This window comes from Dromiciops gliroides, chromosome 2 (assembly GCF_019393635.1).
Source record: "Dromiciops gliroides isolate mDroGli1 chromosome 2, mDroGli1.pri, whole genome shotgun sequence".
NCBI classification, from domain to species: Eukaryota; Metazoa; Chordata; class Mammalia; order Microbiotheria; family Microbiotheriidae; genus Dromiciops; species Dromiciops gliroides.
In genome coordinates, this window is record NC_057862.1 from 153,278,317 (window position 1) to 153,300,922 (window position 22,606).

Below are 22,606 nucleotides of genomic sequence, written 5' to 3' on the forward strand. Positions count from 1 at the left end.
GAATTCAAATCTGGCCTCAGATACCTGGCACTTAACTAGCAGTGTGACCCTGAGTAGGTCACTTAACCCTCATTACCCTGCCTATATATATATATATATATATATATATGTATATATAATTCTGAGAAGGGGTGCTTAGGTTTTACCAGAGAATGCCAAAGGAATCCATGACCCCCAAAAGGCTAAGAAGAAGCCCTGTTCTACTATGATCAATCAATTAATCAACAAGTCTTAATTAAGCACTTACTATATACCAGGCACTGTGCTAGACTCTGGAGATGCAAAGACAAAATGAAAGCATCCTTACCCTCAAGAATTATATATTCTGTCAGCAATAATGATTAATTTTTTAAGGTTTGAGTAGGAATGAGATAGCTGGATTTGGGATGGTTTGATTAAAAATTAAGGGCAAATGTCCCAAGCCATCTGGGATGGGTCAAACCTTGGGTATTAGAGAAAAGCCTAGACTCATAGGTAGTGTCAGATGAATAGTAGTCTAGAACAGGACAGCTAGGTGGCACAGTGGATAGAGTGCTGGGTTTAAAATCAGGAAGACTCATCTTCCCAAGTTCACATCTGACCTCAGAATTTACTAGCTGTGTGACCCTGGACAAAGCACTTGAGCTGGAAAAGGAAATGGCAAATCACTTTAGTATCTTTGCCAAGAAAACCCCAAACGGGGGTCACAAAGAGTTGGGCATGACTGAAAACAACTGAACAATAATAGGTAAGCTTGGACTACCTAATTCACAAGGTTATTGGAAGAATCTATTAAGATGTGAAAATACATGATAAATGAAAGCTGCTAAAAGTAGTTGCAACTTTTGTAAAACCAAAAATTTTTAGAACTAAAAATTCACAGTCCACAGAACATGTTGCAAAGAGAATCTCAAATCCTCAGATCACATGACTATTCTTGGCCAAATAATCTGAAAGACAGACACAGAGTAGCCATAGTGACTAAGACTAGTTGTGCATTTGTAAATGTTTAACAACCAGCTCTCTTAAAAAAAATGTACTCATGACATGCTTTTAAGTTTAATCTTCATTATTAATATTTCTCCACCACTACCTTAAGTCTAGACAACCAATAAAACAAATCAAGCTCTGATTTGGAACATTTGTTGATTTCCAAGGTGTAAATAAATGCTCACACTAAATAATTGGCAGCTGGTTCAAGCTGGCTCCAGCAGACTCTAAGGTTCCTCTGACCATCATAGAATCTCAGAGTTGGCAGGAACTTCACCAGCCATCAAACTTAGTCAATAGCTAAAAAGGAATCACCTGACAACATTCCAAAGTGGTTAGCTAACCTGTGTTTAAACTCATGTAGCGGGTAGGAGAGCAGGGCACCATTTCTTCCTGAGGCAACCCATTCCAATTTTGAGCACTTTTAATTTCTGGAAATTTTTCCTTAAATCAAGCCTGAATCTGGCTCTCTTCCACCCAATTCTTCTAGTACCTCTCTATTTGGCCAATCAGTCTAATTCTTCTTCCTCAAAATGCTTCATCAAGCCCTCCCTAAGTATTCCTTTCACTATTTCCTTCAAATGGCCCCTATGTCTTCTCTATTTCCATCAAAATGCCCCTCCTTGGGCATCAACTCTAAGCTCTTCACCATCCTGATCCTCTGAATGGTCTCTACCCCACCTACCTCTCACACCTCCTTCCAGTCAACCTTCATCCATCTGGCTCATGAACAATCCAGACTGATTACAGCAGGATGGGTGACCTGTCACTTCCCATGCATAAGCCATTCTGGGAGAGAAATTGCATACCTCCCCCCCCTGAAAAAATATAGTACTTAGGAGTTGGCCCCAACAATTAACATCCCAAATCCATGGGCACAGGGCAGGGTGGCAAATGAATGGCTTATCTCCTTCTCTAAGAGGAAAAGGTCTGGGAAGGAAATTACACCTTCCTCTGCTATTTCTTCCAGCAATGTGTTTCCTGAAGCTGCTCTCAAAATCTTGTCAAGAAGTTGAAGAGGTAACCCCTTTTCCTCCCCCTTGTTTATTAGACTCTTTCCTGTCCCCCTCAACACTACCCTTTCAGTTGAGAGGCAACAGGAATGCAGCCATATTCATGAAAAGTTCTCTCTCAAAGGTCTTAGGGAGGAGAATTCTGTCCCAGGGCTTAAAGTTGCACCAGTGTTCCTCCCCATCCCTCATTGTCACTATCTTCTGGGTCATTACCACATGGACAGAATGAGCTCAGCGCTAGGAAGTTGGTGCCAGAATGTACTAGTAAATACTAATAGTGCCTGTCTGACCCATTTTTCTCTCTCTTTCCATAGTCTTGGAGTATGTTTCAACTCCTCTAAGTAGAGTTGAGAAATAGGTGGTGGCCGGGGGTGGGAGAGGATGGGGAAAGGGAAGCATTGCCCATACCATTAGCACCACTTTTCTAAAATACACACATCTTCCTACCACTTCCCCTGAACCTAGGATTTTAACTGGAAAAACAAATAAGCAAAATCTAACTGAGGAAAAACAAAAGATAAGAGATTTGATTAAAATAGCTGAAGAAAAGAAGTCCAAAGCTATGCGTGAGTCAGGGGAGGCATTAATATGTTCACAAAAAGAACTGTTTTTTGTAAATTAAAACTGAAGTATACCCTAAGTCTCTCTTGGGTTCTCTTTTTTCTATACTTATCTCTCTCTGTGATTTCATCAGCTCCCATTGGTTCAAATACCATCTCTATATGGGACATTCCCAGATCATATATCCAGTCCTAGTTTCTCTCCTGAGCTCCAGTCACAATAACATCACCATTTCAAACTGGCTCTCCCAAATTTTACATGTCTAAAACAGTACTCATTATCTTTCTTCCCAAACCTACCCCCTCTTCCTCATCCAGGGAATCACTATTCTTAAGGTCACCCAGATTCATGACCTCTTCTCCCCTCTTCCTCATCTCATACCATACAGATGCCTTCTGTGCCATCACAGTAGGGATCTTTATGATCAGAGATTTAGATCTAGTTTAACCTAATTATTTTGAAGATGAGGAAACTGAGGTTCCAACAGGCTAAGTGACTTGCTCAGAGTCCTACAGCTAATAAGTATCAGAGATGAGATTTGAACCCAGATCTTAATTCCAGTTCTAGCACTCTGGTGTCATTCAGTTGAGTTCTTTTCACATATTTATCTCACTGGTAATGACATTTCACTTGGCCTAATGAGGGGATATACTTTATATTCTACTTGCTCATAAAGACTTTGGGGGTGGGGGGGAGAGGTAACTAAACCAATGATAGAGGTCCAAAGCACAAAATTCCATGACTTTTCCTCTGCCTTTAACTGACTTTGTTTATTATGGTATAGGAGTGTTCTACTTAGGGAATTCACAGTCACCAGGAATTTTATGTAATAGAATGTCCTGAGGTTACTTGAAGGCTTTTCATTCCTTGTTTCTGAAGACCTTTTTGTTGTTGTCATTAGTTGAGTCTTCAACTTTGACAAGAAAATTTTCGAGTTTTCTTGGCAGAGATACTGGAGTGGTTTGCGATTTCTTCCTCCAGTTCATTTGATAGTTGAGGAAACTGAGGCAAACAGGATTAAGTGACTTGCCCAGGATCACACTGCTAGGAAGTGTCTGAGGCAAGATTTGAACTCATAAAGATGAGTTTCCCAGACCCCAGGCCTGGTGCTCCATTCACTGCACCACCTAGCTGTCCCTCAAAGACCTTTATGAAGTCTCTAAAATCTACTCTAGCTGACTGAATGGTCTTCAGGGCTTTAAGGCATCACTGTGAACCAGAATCTTCACTATCTAGGCCACTGGGTAGAGAAGGCATGGTGCTTCTCATGGTACAGTGGAAAGAATACTGAATTTGGACTAACCAATCCATCTGTCAACAAGAAGGCACTGGGAATGGGGCAGCTAGATGGCGCAGTGGTTAAAGCACCGGCCCTGGATTCAGGGGTACCTGAGTTCAAATCTGGCCTCAGACACTTGACACTTACTAGCTGTGTGACCCTAGGCAAGTCACTTAACCCCCATTGCCTGCAAAAAACAAAAACAAACAAAAAGAAGGCACTGGGGGTACAAGTACAAAGAATTAAATAATCCCTCTACTCTCAAAGAGCTTTTATTCTAACAGGGCTTTAAATCTTAGCTCTACCACTTACTACCTATATGATTTTGGACAAGTCACTTACCCTCTCTGGGACTCAGTTTCTTCTTCTGTAAAATGAGGGGATTGAATTCAATGACCTCTGAGATTCCTTCCAGTTCTAAACCTATGACCCTGTGATACTTTGAGCCTAGGATGGGCTCAACGTATATTTGTTCAAAGGCTTTGCAGGTTTGGATGTTTCACTAAAGTAGCATTCTCTTCTCCAAACTATCACTACTATATATGCCATGGGGGCTGCCCCTTGGGATATAAATAAAGAGTAATACAACTAACCATTTAATGAAAATATTAGTTCTTCTATGTACAAGTAAGTGTTTTCCTTCAAATAGTACAAGGATGATTAAATTAGGTCAGTGGTGTCAAAGTGAAATAAAAAAGAGGCCACTAAACCATACATAATTATCCCTGTGGGCCACATATTGACTTAGAAAACCACATATTAACATTATCTATGTTATTGTATTTTTGTTTTAGAAATATTTCCCAGGGGCAGCTGGGTGGCACAGTGGATAAAGCACTGGCCCTGCATTCAGGAGGACCTGAGTTCAAATCTGGCCTCAAACACTTGACACTTACTAGCTGTGTGACCCTGGGCAAGTCACTTAACCCTCATTGCCCCACGGGGAAAAAAAAAAAAAGAAAAGAAATATTTCCCAATTACATTTTATCTGGTTCTGGGAGTACTGTAGTATACATTCATGTTTGACACATCTACACTATATCTTTAGGGTCCCAGCATCTCCAGACATTAAATGACATCCCCTCAAAGTAGAATAAGAATATATATATATATATATATATATATATATATATATATATATATATATATATATACACATATGTGTGTATGTACATATGAATGTATATTCCAGTAATGCTATGATAGTTCAGAATATGTTTGGCACTACTCTTGAGGATTTTTTGTTGTTGTTCAGGGCCAGTTATAACTCATTCAGAGAAATTAGTCTTGTGCTTTATAACTTGTCCTGAGTCTTAAGATGATAGGTTTAGAATTGAAAATGACTTTAAAAGTCATTGAGCCCTCAGCTAGGTGGTGCAGTGGTAAAGCACTGGCCCTGGAGTCAGGAGTACCTGAGTTCAGATCCGGCCTCAGAGACTTAACACTTACTAGCTGTGTGACCCTGGGCAAGTCACTTAACCCCCATAGCCCTGCAAAAAACCAAAACAAAACAAAAAAAAAGTCATTGAACCCAAACCTTCTCAATTCACAGATGAAGTTAAGAGACTTTGCCAAGGCCACACAAAAAGTGACAGTTGGGATTTAAACCCAAATCCTCTTGAATCCAAATCTAGTATTCTTTCCATTACCATGAGAATCAAATACTGTTTTGTCCAGTTTGATTGCTGGAATTATTCAACTGGGTTCTAAATGACTAAGCTACTTTTAAAAAAATCAAATCCATCATTAAAAGGCAAATCTATCACCATTGAGGATCCATTAAAAAAAATATCCTTGAGTAATATAGGTCATTCCCAAGGAGGAGTTCTAGATCATTATTATTATTAATTATTATTATGATTATTGTGTTGTTGTTTTATCTATTGCCATACCATTGGACTGAGACCTGGGATAGTTTCCCAAGGTGACTACTTTGAAGGACAACATTCGAGTACATAAGTTCTGTCACATTTGTTAAAATCAGTCATTTTTAAAATGGAAAGAACAACAACAACAAAAGGTGAAACTGAATTCTATGTGATTATAATGACCAAGAAACTTGGCCCTGGTGTAGACTTGAGAAAATGCAGTTTCTTTTGTTCTTTGCAGAGGTGGGGACTATGGAGGTGTAATATTGCATATGCTGCCAAACTCAGTGGATATGTTGCTTGGTTTCTGCTAACCTGATATTTTTCTCTTTCTGTTTTTTCCCTTTGTTATAATGAAACATTCTGTATTTTCAAAGAGCACACATTATAACAGTGTTTCTTATCTTAGGTCTGACATTTATTACCTGTCTGATTTTGACCAAGGTGACCTGAGGACCATAGGTTCTTTTTCTGTAAAAGAAGGGGGTTAGACTAACTAGATGGCTCATTGGGGAGGTTATGGAGGAGGGATATATTTGGAAATAAAGATTTTTTTTTTTTTTTAGTGAGGCAATTGGGGTTAAGTGACTTGCCCAGGGTCACACAGCTAGTTAAATGTTAAGTGTCTAAGGCCGGATTTGAACTCAGGTACTCCTGACTCCAGGACCAGTGCTCTATCCACTGTGCCACCTAGCTGCCCCTAATAAAGATAATTTTTAAGAAATATAGTAACTTTTTTAAAAAGAAAAAAATCTTGGTTTTTTTTTCATATCTTGTATTGAGAATCTAAACTTAAATTGAGGGGAAGTGGGGTAAGGGTAGCATTCATGTTATAAAAGAATTCTTTACCATAGATTTCAGTCTCTGGCTTCCTTATATGAGTTGATTTCCTAGCATATTTTAAATGTGATTCAATTGGCAATAATTCAACTTAGACACACTTTTAGAAATACCTTTTGCATAAAGTGGGACCCGCCTGTTTGCTTTATGTTTCAGAATCATATTCAATATAGCAAGACTTCTCTCTTTTCTACCCTGCCTCTACCCATTTTAAATTTGTTTGATGGGTTCTTATTTAAATTCTTACTACCTTATTGATAAAACCAGTACTCCTCAGATTTGACTGATGATAACTAAGCATAATCTCTCCGATGAGAGTAGCCTTTTTAAAAAATGAAACATAAAATTAAATACTCCTCAATTTGGCTTGAGGAAGGCCATAGGGAAGAGTTTGATTGAGATGTGAGATATGGTAACTGGCTTTACAGAATTGCCCATGAGGGATAGACAATCAGAACCTGGGTCTTCTCCACACTGTCCTCCAAATGCCAGTGGGGATAGGATGGATTCTCTGGCATAGTTTTGGTACAAAAGAATTTCCCAAACTATTTGAGCCACAGAACACTTCTGTATATAAAATATTATGATGGGATACTTAAATTCTAGTCAGGGAGACCTCTTGATATAGAATAGCTCTGGATAAAGAATGAGCCTTGGGGAAAGTTCAGAGCAAAATAAAGAAAATGAAGTCTGTCTGTCTCTATCTCTGTCTGTCTGTCTGTCTGTCTCTCTCTCTCTCTCTCTCTCTCTCTCTCTCTCGTGTGTGTGTGTGTGTGTGTGTGTGTGTGTGTGTGTGTAGAAATTTGCCACAAAGGTTTTGTCTTTAGTACAATGTAAGATAAGGGGCAGCTAGGTGGCATAGTGGATAGAGCACCAGCCCTGGATTCAGGAGGACCTGAGTTCAAATCTGGCCTCAGACATTTGACACTTACCAGCTGTGTGACCCTGGGAAAGTAGTCATTTAACCCCAATTGCCTCACCAAAAAACCCTCCAAAAAACCAATGTAAGATACTACCTTTTTCTTATATGAACATTTTGATTCCTGAAAAAGACCTTAGCATAAGGAAACCTGATAAAAATCAATTTTAGAAAAATGACCTCAGACAAAAAATGGAGAGACGGACTGTTCTGAGGAACAGATAGGGAGATTAGCTTGATAGGGAGAAACTCCTCAGAGACCAGAACAAATCTGAGGAGTCTGGCAGTTCTCCCACTTAATGGAATTGCTTATGACTAAAAAAGAGTAACACTTTTTTAGCACTCCGCAAAGGGAGGCTATGTACTAAAAGAATTTTTCCATTGCTTCAGTATTCCATGCTTTAACAGTAGAGCTTTGAGAACCAGAAAGGGAACAGGGAAAAGAGAAATAATTTTGCCCAAAAGGTGACATGTTGCTAACTGTTCTCTAAAGGGACCCAGGAAAGTTGTGAGTTTGATACATAAGGGTTTCTATGCTTATATTCCTCCCTTCTATAAGTGTGTGTTCACTTTTTCCCATGGATATTGTGTGTATTGGTAGAAGAGTGTGATCCAGATTTATGGGAAAATAAATTTTGATTTCTCCTGCCCTTTTCTTCTATTGAGCAGATGTTGTGATTATTCTCATTTTAGTCTTCTATTGAGTATTTTGGTTTTGCATTATCATTAAGCAAATATTTCATGTTTAAAGAGTAACTGGTGTCATGGTGACTGATTTTGTGTAAATGGGAAACACACTGTTGATAACTCAGGATCCTGGAAGTAGCAAGTAGTACAAGTATACCCTCACACATACAAGAGTTGCACCTAGAAACCTGAGAGAGTAGGAGCTGAAGGATCATGGCCACGTCACCCCACACACACACCCCTCTACAACTCTAAGCAAAAAACCCCAAGTCTACTAATGTAAGGGCAGGTGAGGGTATACGAGCCAATCCAGAGAGTGAAAAAATGGGATTTGGGTACCATGTTAGATAGTTATGCCTATAGTCTACACTGCCCACATGGATCCATAGTCATACCCTTTACACAGATTGTACATGTTACTATTTAAAGAGGGGGAAACACTGATAGAATCCAAATGTTCACAGGAAACCCTTATTCACATCATGTGAGAAAGTCATAGTTCTGGGAAACACAACTGAGATGCACTGAAATAGGAAATCAGGGGGCAACTAGGTGGCATAGTGGATAGGGCACCAGCCCTGGATTCAGGAGTACCTGAGTTCAAATCTGGCCTCAGACACTGAGACTTACTAGCTGTGTGACCCTGGGAAAGTGGCTTAACCCTCATTGCCCTGCAAAAAAAATTTTAAATGAACAAAAATGAAATAGGAAATCAAAAAGTATTTTGAGTGTCTACTGTCCTAAAGAGGCAAAATAGTGTAGTGGAAAGAAAACTGGACTTAGATTCAGAAGACCCAAGTCCTGTCACTCAGTAGTATGACTTTAGGCAAGTCACTTCAACCTTTTGAGACTCAGTTTACTCATCTATAAAATGGAGATAATAATATGAGCATAATCTATACTACAGGGTTGTTGTAAATAGGGCCAAATGAAATAATAGCACCAATTTATAAGCATAAGGTGCCATATAAATAGTGAGCATTTATTAAGTGCCTACTGGATGCCAAGCACTGTGCTAAGCTATTTTAATGTGCTATTATCTCCATAAAAATAATTATTAATGATAAATAATTTATTATTAATAATCTGTTACCAAGTGCATGACCCCATCCTAGACCCCTTAGGATACCAAAAAAGTATAAGACATGGTCCAGGGAACAGCTAGGTGGTGCAGTGGATAAAGCACTGGCCTTGGATTCAGGAACACCTGAGTTCAAATCCAGCCTCAGACACTTGACACTTAACTGGCTGTGTGACCCTGGGCAAGTCACTTAACCCTGATTGCCCTGCAAAAAAAAAAAACAACAACAACAACAAAAAGTGTAAGACATGGTCCAAGTGAGATATTAGTTATTGGTGCTTCTTGGTGCCACATAATCAGTAAACATTTATTAAGCAGCAGGCATTATACTGGACTTTTGTATGTAATTATTAATTATTTTCAGTGAAATAATACTAATAATGTGCTAACAAGTTCATGGTCTTATGTTAGGCACTTAGAAGGATGCAAAACAATTATCGGACACAGACCTTCAAAGTACTAATAGTTTAGTTGGAGAAGAGAATACTGTCAGCTCTGTGGGGTCCTAAGGATATGGCTTCCCTGATGACTTTAGAACTAATGCTGCCTCTTCCATTCTTTTCTTTAGACAGGCCGAATTGAGCCCAACTATCCCAAAGTTTGTGGTCACCAGGGCAATGTGCTGGACATCAAATGGAACCCTTTCATTGACAACATCATTGCATCCTGCTCAGAGGACACATCAGTAAGTAGGAAGTAAGACTAAGGTGGTCTTCTCCAATGGAAGAGAAATACTTTGATCCTCCAGGCACTGGAAGGAAGGAAGGGAGGAGAGGAGAGGAGAGGAGAGGAGAGGAGAGGAGAGGAGAGGAGAGGAGAGGAGAGGAGAGGAGAGGAGAGGAGAGGAGAGGAGAGGAAAGGAAAACAGGGATAGAGCGAGGAAAGGGAGGGAGAGAGGAAGGGGAAAGAACAATGGGAAGAACAAAGGAAAAAAGACAGGGATGGAGGGAGAGAGTAAGTGGGAAGGAAGAAAAAAGGAAGGAAGAGAAAGGAAGGAGGGAGAGAAGAAGGGAGGGAAGGGAGGAAGGAAGGAGTGAACAGAAGAGCACTTACAGCTAGGAGGACAGTTCCTTCTCTGCTCCTGAGGGTGGCCTCCTTGCCCCTACCATGATCCTCCCTGGGACATGGTGAGTTGGGGAAGGGGTAGGGTAGGATGTGAATTAGGACAAACAAGTACAAAGTGATTCACTGAGTGTGAACTTTAGGGGGTTCACCTGTTCTAGTTGATAAGAAGGGGAATGAAACTGAATATTATTTATGTCTCTTCTGAAGATGTGAATGTGCAATTCATCAGTGGTAAGTGCTATCTAAAGGGAAAGAGGGAGGGATGTCATGCGTGAAGCTCCTTGGGGACAGGGACTGTTTTGGTTTTGCCTTTGTGTTCCCAGTGCCTAGAACAGTGCTTGGCATGTTGTTGAGGACAACCTAGTGGAAAGAACCCTGAAACTGAAGTTCCACTTCTGCCACTTACTACCCCATGCTACCTATCTAGGCTTTCATTTCCTTGCTTGTGGACTAGACACTTTTCCTAGAATGGCATTGTAGGAGCCCTTTGTTAGATTAGCTAGGTCTGCATTGGGCCTTGCAGCTCATAAACCCCGCCAGGTTTCTGGGACAGTTTTTCTAGGCAGGCACCCAGTGTGCTAATGCCTATCTTGATCTGACTAGGGCCTGGGCTGTGTTAAAACATCCATTTGGATAGACACTTTTCAAAGCTTTGGATGCCTAAGGACAAAATGGGCCTCCCACGCTTACTCTAAATCTCTCAGGCAAAATTAGCCCTTTGATAAGTTCACAAATAATTTGCCCAGTCCCAATCAGGATATAGTCTTGGTAACTTGCATTTATTTTGTGACTTAAAATTAACAAAGTATTTTCCTTAAATGATGCAGTAAAAATTTCTCATCTCTGAATAGCCATGGAAATTTGGTTGTATCATTTATGTGACACCTAACACACACCTTCTTGCACTGTAGTCCTGTGTACCTTTGCTTTATCTCCCAGTACTTTCTAGATGGCAAGGGTTGTGTTCTATTTAGTTTAGTTATCCCCACAGTAACTTATATATAGTTTTCTAATCTGTAAATGTTATTTCAGTGAAAGAAAGAATAAATGAATGATTAGGCCTTGAAGGATGGTGTAGGATTTCAGTATGTAGGAATGGAGGTAGGATTATACATTATTCCAGGAAGAAACTACATGAGGAAAGACCAGGAACTCCTTAAAGGTAAAGACAGTGGCTATCACTTCACTCCCTAATAAACTCAAATTAGGTATTTAACCTCTAAAGTTTCCCACCAAATCTGGGAAGTGACTAGAACAAGATAAGATTAAGATTGTTATGCCTGCGAAGGTTATTTAATCCCTGGAGGTGCTAGGAGTTCTGCAGATCCAAACAATCCCTTACACTGTAGTAATTCATTATAATACTTTCAATGGTATATTCTAGGATTTCACCAGCAATCTAACTATAGGTTCACTGGTCTGCAGTTTTCAGACTCTACTCTTTTGCTTTTTGTTTTGTTTTTTAATTGGGACATTTACTCATCTCCAGTCTTGTTTGTTTGTTTGTTTGTTTAGAATTTTATTTTCCAAATTACATATAAAAACAAATTTTTACATCAATTTTTTAAAACTTTGTGTTCCAACTTCTCTTCCTCCCTCCCTCCCCCCCCCCCCGCCCCCAAGAACTCAAGCATTTCAGTATAAGTTATACATGAGTAGTCATGGAAAACATCTCCACATTAGCCAGGTTGTGAGAGAAAACAGATAAAAACAAAACTTCAGATTAAGGAACTGTCAAAAAAAAAATGCTTCAGTCTGTTTTCAGATACCATCTTATCTCCAGTCTTTTAAAGCCTCTCCCCATCTAACAGAACTAGCTGCTTAGCTATCACATCTCCCAGCTTAGTAACCAGGGATATAGCTCATCTGGGCCTGGTCACTTGTGAACTTATCAAGGACAGCCAAGTGTTCTCTCCCTATCTGTTCTAAGGCTGTCACAGTTACATAGAATCTGAGACCTAGAAGGGAGCTCTGAGGTTATCTAGTCCAACCTTTCCCAGGACAAGGATTCTCCTAACATGTCACTAAAAGTGGCTATTTAACCTTATCCCCTTACTTTTCTTGAGTTTCGATTTAGAATTGGACATTCTTGGTCTGTGCAATCCAAACTTCATTCTCTCTGGTAGAGAAAATAGAAGCAAAATGAAAGATGAATAATTCTGTCTTCTCTCCAGTCTTCATTATAATCATACCATCCCCCTTCAGCAGAAGCTCTTTCTCTTTTTTTTATCCTTCTCTTTCCCCCATTATAGGTTTTGGGTTTTTTTGGAGGGCAATGAGGGTTAAGTGACTTGCCCAGGATCACACAGCTAGTTAAGTGTCAAGTGTCTGAGGCTGGATTTGAACTCATGTCCTCCTGAATCCAAGGCCAGCGCTTTATCCACTGCGCCACCTAGCTGCCTCCCCAAGTATAGTTTGTGTTTGTTTTTTTCAGGGCAATGAGGGTTAAGTAACTTGCCCAGGGTCACACAGCTAGTAAGTGTCAAGTGTCTGAGGCAGGATTTGAACTCAGGTACTCCTGAATCCAAAGCCCGTGCTTTATCCACTGTGCTACCTAGCTGCCCCACCCCAGTATAGTTTTTAAAAAAAACCTTTTGTTTTTGTCTTTAACATCATTCATGTGTTTCACCTTATTTTGAGCCTTAGTGCCTCAACACTATTCTAACAGAGAATGACCTTATATTGTTCTTTTATATACATCTTCACTTGTCTCTCCCTTCCTTCTATCTTCCATACATGCTTTTAAAAAAATCTAATTTGATCAATCAATTCTCTGGGCATCTGAAATCACCTTGCTTGTTACCCATACTTTGTATATTTATATGTACCTATCTAAAGTGATTTATTAAATGTCAGTGTGCATAAAATGATAAAAAAGTCACTTTCCGTGAAATTACTCTCCTAAAAACTTCATGCACAAAAAGTTAATCTTGTTTTTGTTTTTTGTGGGGAAGTGAGGGTTAAGTGACTTGCCCAGGGTCACACAGCTAGTAAGTGTCAAGTGTCTGAATCCAGATTTGAACTCAGGTCCTCCTGAATCCAGGGCCAGTGTTTTATCCACTATGCCACCTAACTGCCCCCAAGAGTTAATCTTTATAGCAATTATGTATGAGATAGCCACTCATAGTGAATGTGTGGATGTCCACATATGAAACAATGCGTATAAACATGAGGCCAGAACATACACATGGAGGGGCAAATGACACAAAACCGCTGATGTCATTGTGATATTCTCTGCCAGCCCTTCTCCCCACTGGGTGTTACTCTCCAAGACTCCCTGCAAAGTGCACGGTTTGTCAGCTTTGGTTATTTCCAGGGTTGCCTAATACTCTGAAACAATATCCACTAAGCATTTGTGATTATAATTCATTCACCAGCTCCTTTAGCTACCTCCACCATCCACTGGGGTTGGGGGGGGGGAAATAATATTGTCTTTAATAAGCCTCTCCCTTGAAGAAAAGAGGTTATAGCTTTTTCATTGAGCCATTTCAGACTCCTCTGTAATCCTTAGGTGAGATGCAATTCTGTTCTACATCTATCTACTGGAGGTGCTGTGGTTAGTAAGCCTTTACCCTGCAGGTAAGTCTGTAGCTATCCCCATTTGGCATTCTCAGCCAATAGCTATCAAGCTTCCTTCAGCTCTTCTTAGGTTTCTCAGCTAAACTGAGACCAACGTCTATGAAACTTCCTTCATTCTACTCAGCTAATAGCTGTGAATTTTTTCTAGACATCTCCTTAACTAGGCTGCATACACCAGGAGGTATAGAGGCTGAAATCAGTTTTGTCCTTTGAATTCATCTTAGAATTCTTTTGTTAACTGCTTCCTTTCTTCTGAACTATTCTCTGACCTGAAATGTACTGAAGCGAATGCTAACTTATCTCCCCTTGCTCTCTCAGTTCAGCTGTCTTCTAACTTATGGTCAGAAACCAGTTTGAGTTCTTAGGTCTTATCATACACTGTGGCTGAGTTAAATCTACCAGGAGCTTTTCTTCCTCATACTGAAAAGGGATTGAGAGACACTGTGATAAAGGAACTGTTTTAATCTTAGCCAAACAGCCCCTCTCTTCTATGCAAAATAGCAACCGCTCTCCTGACTAAAGAATTTCGAGAAAATACCATGAACTTTGACTCACATCCCCCAGTAACTTATCAACTCCTGGTGTCTGTATGTCTTTGTATCTCCCTGTCTCTCTTCATGTCTATCTCTTTTTCTTTCTGTCTCTGTCTTTTTCCTCTCTCCAGATATTTTAAAGGGGAAAATATCACTAGCATTGAAATTTTCTCATAGAACATGAAGGTTTCATGGAACATAGTTTGGGAAAAGCTGCCTTATAGGCTTGGGCTTTTGAGGTCAGCCCTTTGAGACAGAACAGAAAATAGTGTCAAAACAGATACACAGTGATTTCTTCCTAGGTATCAGAGGAGTATAAGCCACAACCTCTACCCAAAAGTAACTTATGATTTAATTGGGGAAAAAATATATACAAGAAGTCTTGCTAAATGATACAGCATAATAATAGCTTACATTTACATGTCTTTACAAAGCACTCAATTCCCAGGAGCCCCATGAGGTAAGTAACACAAATGCTATTATACCATTTTACAGATGAACCGGCTGCAGCTCAGAGATGTTGTACCAAACAGTAAGTGGGGGAGCATATCCTGCTGCCTTTCATGCTAGACTGTGTGATATAGATTTAAAAAAAAAAAAAGGTTATAGGATTTCAGAGAAGGGAGGTCAGGGAAGGAAGGCTACATGGAGGAGGAAGGATGCAAGCTGAGCCTTGAAGGATGGGCATAGGAAGTGGATAGATGGAAGGGAAAGAGGAGACATTTTTATCAAAGGAAATATCCAGCATGAGCCAAGAAACAAAGAGAGGCAGGCGGGAGAGGAGAGGGCATTAGGTGGAGGGGCAGTGCAGTCAGTGATCCATAGAGAAGGCGATTACATCCTGTGACCTAGGGAGGAATTAAGCTCCTGCTCACAGCTGCTAGGCCCCTGCTGACCTAGAAGGAGCTTTGAGCATTTGGCTCCCTGGAGACAGGACAGCTTTAGTATTCCCGGTCTCTCCCTTCTTTCCTAAGAGCCATCGCTAAGATTTTCTGATTTTCTTTTATTACTCTTCCTGGCATTTACATTTTAAAATTCTGGGCCTCAGTTTCCTCATGTGTAAAATGAGGAAATGTATTAGAATGAATAAATGAAAAGCGTTCTTCCCATGTGTCAAGGACCATGCTAAGTGCTTGGGATACAAATACAAAAGCGAGATGGACACAAGATCATCTGTTTGGAGCTGGAAGGGATTCCCGAGGTCATTGAATTCCAATTCCTCCATATGTCTGAGGCAGGATTCAAACCCAGGTCTTCCCGACCCCATATCTAGTACTCAATCCACTGCAGCACCCTGCTACCAAAGAGCTTAGGTTCAAGTAGGGGCAAATAGCTCATATAAAAAGAGTGGTAGTAGGTGAACTCTAAGGTCCCTTCCAACTCTAACATTCTTTGAGCTTAACCCTAAGGAATGAATCCATCATCAGCATATATGTCTTAGAGCTGCAAGGTACCTTAGAGTCATCTAGTTCAAAACTCTTATTTTATACATGAAGAAACCGAGGCCTAAAGGGTTAAGTTGATCAAGGCGACCCAAGAGTAAATGACAGAACCAGAATTCAAACTCAAGTTTCTGACTCAAAATACAGTGCTTTTCTCACTGTGCTAGGCTAACAGAGAAGTTGGAGCTGGGGTGGGGGGTAAGGTGGGAATTTGGAGGCAGTAGAGTATCCTTGGTAACCCCACCCCTCCACAAGCAGTCTACTATTCTGTCCATGAAGTGAGCAAGAAAGCCACATTGGCCTTCCAAACTAACTTTCTAGCCTCATCTTTATTCAATAATGGAAAGGATATTGGACTTGCAGTTCAGAAGCTTTGGGTTCAAATCCCTTGGCTACTTACTAGCTGTTTGACTATAGGCAAATACCTTAAAACAACAACAACAACAACAAGAAAAAACAAAACAAAACAAAAAAGCAAAAAACAAACAAACAAACAAAAAACCCTGAGCTTCAGATTCTTCATCTGTGAAATGGGAGCAATAAGCTCTTTTTGTAGTGGCAGAAATTAGACATTGAGGGGATGCCCACCAATTGGGTAATAGCCAAACTAGCTGTGGTATATGATTGTGATAGAATACTATAGTGCCATCAGAAATTATGAGCAGGATGTTCTCAGAAAAACTTGGAAAGATTTACATGAACTGATACAAAGTGAAGTGAGCAGAATTTGTACACAGTAACAGCAACATACAGTGTTCAACTGTGAATGACTTGGCTATTCTCAGTAATACAATGATCTAAGACAATTATGAAGGACTTACGATGAAAAATGCTATCCACCTCCAGAGAAATAATCAATGGATTCTGAATGCATATTGAAGCATACTTTTTTTTTTCTTGGGTTGTTGTTGTTGTTGTTGTTGGTCTGTGTTTTCTTTTGCAACCTGGCTAAAATGGAAATGTGTTTTGCATAATGGCACACATATAATCTATGTCTAATTGCTTGCCTTCTTTCTCACTGAGGGGAGAGGAGAGGGAGGGAGAGAATTTGAAACTCAAAATTATAAAAAAAGCCCAAAGTTAAAAATTATTTTTACATGAAATTTGAAAAAATAGATAAAAATTTTCACATTAATAATATTTATATCATACCTTCCTCACAGGGTTGGTATGAGGTTCCAAAAAGGTAATTTATGTGAAGCACATTGTAAACTTTTAGGTACCACAGAACATTCATAGACTGAGATGACCTCAAAGGGCCAACTAATACAATTCCCTGATTTGACAGAGGACTTGCCCATTGGCTTCTAGTAAGTGGCTATGGTATCATTTGAACCCAGGTTTTCCTGAGAAATTTCAGGGGTCTATCACATGCGCTATATAAATGCTGGTTATTTTTAGATACTGCTCATGAGACCAGATGAGCCTATTTGATATCACCAAACCCTCCCTTTCTCATACTTCCCTCTCTTTCTTTATACTCCTGCTCATACTACCAAGCCTAAAATGGTCCCTGGCTTCCATTTTCTCTGTACTTCAGCTCGACTTAGGCCCCACCTCCTCGTGGAGACTTTTCCTGATCCCCTTTCCACCCCTGAATCTGGAAGTAATCTCCCTGAAGTCCCCAGAGCACGTTATATGGAACTCTCCTTTATACTTAGAGTACAATTTGTGGTATAGCTATTGATATGCCTACCTGTCTTATCTCCTCTACTAGGGCAGGGGCTGTGTTGGAGTTCATCCTTGTATCCTCAGACCGGCCCAGTGCCCTGCACATAGGAGATTTGATTAAATCGAATATATTGATTGAGTCACTGAGCCTCAGTTTCTTCATCTGTAGAATGCAAGAGTCAGACTGGATAGCCTCTGAGCTCCCTTCAAGGGATTTTGTGGTCCTGTGATTTGATGAATATAATCCTGGTCGCTTGGATGGAAATCTGAGAAGGATGGTATCAGGGGAAAATCAAAAGGGCTGGTTCTCCTTTCCTTTGGCATTAAAAGGAAGCTGGTATGGACAGCTAGGTGGTACAGTGGATAAAATACCGGCCCTGGATTCGGGAGGACCTGAGTTTAGATTTGGCCTCAGACACTTGACACTTACTAGCTGTGTGACCCTGGGCAAGTCACTTAACCCTCATTGCCCCACCCCCACCCCCCCAAAAAAAAGGGCTGGTGTGCATTCCACAACAGCTTTGACCTCTTGGGGGATTCTCCTACTTCCCCTCCTGTGTCCCTGGCTGTTCGAAGTTCTTCCTGGAGTCTACCTTCCATCCCTCTGGAGTCCAGAAGAACGTGCAGGAGCTGATTCCCCAGGCACTACTATCCCGTGGGAGGGGTGGGGGCTGTAAATCTCTCCCAGGCATCTGGCAGAATCCAGTTCTCTCTGCAACTGGGTGATGTCACCTATTGTTGAAGTGGAGTTCTTTTTATAGCTTCTGCTGCAGATAGAGAATGCAGCTGGGAATAGCACTATCTTGTTTCCAAGCTGGCCTGTTCTAACTCCCTGCTCTCTCTCTGGGACCCAGGCTGTCTGCAGAGATTGGAGGGGTTTGGGCTTTTTTTTTTTTTTTTTTGACATTTCAAGGAGAAAGAGAGAAAGAGAAGAGAGAGGTCCCAGGAGTGCTGGGGGGAGAGGAGAGGACTGGAAGGGAGAGAAGACTATCCCTTCTCCATCCCACCACCCTGTTTCTTTCTCTGACATCCTTTCTTCACTCACTCACTGCTCACTGGGCTATTTAGCATCTTCCCCTCCCCACTCCTTCAGCAGGAAAAGGACCTCAGCCCTAGAAGGGGAACTGCTGCCCAGAGGAGTGGGGGTTAAGCTGCTTTCTCATCATCTGCAAAGGAAAACCCCAGCTTTCTTTGCTTCATATATTGGCTCTTTAAATCACAAGGTTATTGAGCTGGAAGGGAGCTGAGGCATCCGCTAGTCCAGGGTCCTTAATGTGGGGTTGAAGAACTTTGGATGGGAAAAATATTACTTCTTTATTTTAATATTATTGGTTTCCTTTGGAATCCTATGTATTTTATTACACACATTGAAAAACATTACTGAGAGGGGACTGCTATAACCTTCACCAAGCTGCCAAAGGGGTCTATAACACATAACAAAAAACAGGTTAAGAACCTCCGACCTTTATCCATCCCTTTATTTTTCAGGGAAATCATTTACCCAAGGTCACACAAAGTTACAACCCTATCAGATGGAGGCAGGACAGGTCTGTCTGTTTCCATTTTACTGATGAAGTTTAGGTACTTTTCTGAAGTCCCAGATCCAAGTGGTGACCTTGTTTGGTGACTGGAACAGGTATCATTATCCTCATATGACAGCTGGGGGGCAGGCGGGGACTGGGGGAATTAAGCCAATAACCCAAGGAAATTGAGTGGAGGTCGGTGTGTCAGTCGCAAACCCAGAGCTAGAATCTGTCTGTCTCTCTTGACTTCTATCCCTGTGGTCTTTCCACATCACCTTGCATAGTTTGGACCCAGAGTAGGGATGGGGGTGAGGGGGTGGGGGGCAGGAAATCCTCCTTCAGTTATGTGAAGCAGGTTGAAAGCTCTGAAGTGCTATGTAAATGCTGGCTGTTATTATTATAATTGTTTGAACCAAATGTGGGGTACTGAAAGCATCTGAATATAGAAAAGAAATACCCCCACTGAGCTTCTTCTAAATCAGAATAAAAAAAGAGGGAGCTCCTGCTTGCTGAGCTCCACTGACCTTCGGAATTGCTTCTGCCCCTCACCCTGCTTCTTCCCTTAACCCTGATTCTGTCCAGATGCTTAAGCTATTGAGGGCTATTTATACATTGCCATAAGTGCACAGGAAATTCAGGGAGAGGATTTAAGCTAGGCCCCACCTCTATCCCCAGAGTCCGCAGGCCAGGCCATGGTTTTCATATCCTTGCTACTTCTCACAACCTAGGAAAGAACCAATAGGGAAAATTGCCCTCGAGGGGTACCCTGGCCTGATTCCTGGAAAAGACTGAGCCCTCTGAAAATGCATTCTCTACTCCTAAATCCAGGGATATTTAAATCCACCTATCTCTCTGAGTTCCATCAGCCTCTTTTATTGGATGCTGGAAGTCACAGGGATCTCTATCTCTGTTTCAACTGAGACTCTGTCTTTTGATGAGGACTGAATTAGACACACACCAGAGGTCTCTGATTTAACTGAGAAAACTTGCTTCACGATAGGGAGAAGGTTTGGCCAATTCCTTCCTGGGTGTTCATTTCTGTCTCGTGATACGGAGAATGAGGGAAGGGGAGAGGCAGAAACATAAAGCTGTTGAGAAGAGCCACTGTCTTTTGCTTTCCAAAGGAAATGATTTCCAATGTCTGGTGGGGATTGAATGGAGAACCACTAGCTTTTATCTGATAATTAATAATAATAATAATAATAACAATAGATAACATTTATATTTGTACGGTGAAGGGGGTAGACTAGATCAAGTGCCTCCCACCTTTCAATATATGATTATCTTCAGCTATATTGATCTAAGGTTTGAAAAACACTTTACATTATCTCATTTGATCCTTAAAACCTTTATGGGTATTGTTATTGTATTTATTATATAAATGGGAAAACTTAGTCTCAGGTCAACCTGTCAAGTCAACCAGTACTTATTAATTACCTACTAAGGAGCAGGCACTGTAATAGGTACAATGCAGGATACAAAGAAAGGCAAAAACAATTCCTGCCCTCAAGGAGCTTACATTCTAATGGGAATACAACAGGCAAACAATTATGTACATACAATATACAGTACCAGGAAAACTGGAAGTAGTTTAAGACATAATCTCGGGAAAATTAAGTGATTTGCTCACAAATCACAAGTCTATTCTCCTTTGAGATTCTTGTAGGTAGCTCATTTGGGCTCTGGAAATTGCAGACTATGGAGATGATTTTCTTAGGGGAGGAGGGAGGGTGTTGAGGGGAGAGGAGAAGAGCTGAAAGTGTGTAGTTTGATTTGAATTCTGCTCTTGGAGAACTCTAGAAAGAATGATCCCCTTTGTCTCCTGGGAGCTGGTTCTTTAGAAGCCTGCCTGCTTCCCTCCCTCCTTCCTTCCTTCCTTCCCTTCATTCCTTCTACTTTCTAAAAATGTTGAGTTTCAAATCTCTTCCCTCCATCCCCTCCCCAACCCATTGAGAAATGATATGCTACCCATTATATAGGTGAAGTCATACAAAATATTTACACATTAGCCATGTTGCAAAAAACAAAACCAAAAAAAAGTCCAAAAAGCTAGGAAAATAAAGAAAGTAAGGAAAGTATGCTTCAATTTGCACTCAGAGTTTATCAGTTCTCTCTCTGGACATGGACAGCATTTTCCATCATAAATCCTTTGGAATTGTGCTGGATCATTGTCTTCATCAGAGTAGCTATGTCCTAAAGATAATAATACAATAAGGGGCAGCTAGGTGGCATAATGGATAAAGCACTGACCCTGGATTCAGAAGGACCTGAGTTCAAATCCAGCCTCAGACACTTGACATTTACTAGCTGTGTGACCCTGGACAAGTCACTTAACCCTCATTGCCTCTCCAAAGAAAGAAAGAAAGAAAAGAGATAATATTACTGTTATTGTATACAGTGTTTTCCTGGTTCTGTTCAATTCACTTTGTATCATTTCATATAAGTCTTCTCAGGTTTTTCTGAAACCTTCCCCTTCATCATTACTTATACCACAATAGTATTCTATCACAATCACATACTTGTTCAGCCATTCCCCAACTGATAGGCATCCCTTCAATTTCCAATTCTTTGTCCCCACAGACACAAAAAAGAACTGCTATATATGTTTTTTGTACAAATAAGTCCTTTTCCCTTTTCTTTGATCTCTTTGGGATATATGCCTAGTAGTGGCATTGCTGTCAAAGGATATGCAGTTTTGTAGCCCTTTGCTCATAGTTCCAAATTATTCTCCAGAATGGTTGGACCAGTTCACAACTCCCCTAACATGCATTAGCGTTCCTATTTTTCCACATCCCCTCTAGCATTTTTCATTTTCCTATTCTGTCTTGTTAGCCAGTCTGATGGGTATGAGGTGGTACCTCATCCTTCTTTCAATGATTAGTGTCTTAGAGCATTTTATATAACTATTGATAGCTTTGATTTCTTCTGAAAGCTGCCTGTTTGTACCCTTAGACCATTTGTCAACTGAGGAATGGCTGCAAGTCATGACATTACCCTGATGCCATGGTCCTCTTCGAGAATGAAGGGCAAACAACAACTTTTTGTATATCATATGTGTCTCATCATCTACATGTTGTCCACCCCATTAGAATGTGACCTCATTGAGAGCAAGGATTATATTTGCCTTTTTATCTTCAGCACTAAGAATAGTACCTAGCATATACATAGTACATACTTAACCAATTTTTAAAAATTGATTTTGATTGAAGTCTCTGGACTTCAGGGAGCCCCTCTTACCATGTCCCTCTTCCAGTAAAGTCTAGGGGGCTCTGCTACTTTATCAATCAGCCATCAGACATTTATTAAGCTTATAATGCACCAGGCACTGTGCTAAGCCTGAGGAATACAAAGAAAAAGCAAAATCAGTTCCTGTCCTGAAGAGCTTACATTCTAATTTATATACATAATTAATATGCAAGACATGGAGTAGATGAAAGGTAACCTTAGAGGGGAAAACACTAGCATTTAGGGGGACTGGGAAAAGCCTCCTGAAGAAGGTTGTGTTTAACCATTTGCTACCTTTAACCCTTTTATACCAATTACTTAGGCTGTCCAGATACTTCTTTAGAATCAGGA

General features: G+C 40.5%; 1 protein-coding gene across 3 annotated transcripts in view; it reads left to right on the forward strand.

Moving 5' to 3' along the window:
- Positions 1–22,606, forward strand: part of CORO2B (coronin 2B) — a 232,775-nt gene that overhangs the window by 177,840 nt on the left and 32,329 nt on the right. For all 3 annotated transcript variants that reach the window (XM_043986428.1, XM_043986429.1, XM_043986430.1), the window contains one exon: positions 9,786–9,902. In XM_043986428.1, the coding sequence (XP_043842363.1) occupies positions 9,786–9,902 (117 nt within the window). The remainder of the gene's footprint in view (positions 1–9,785; positions 9,903–22,606) is intronic.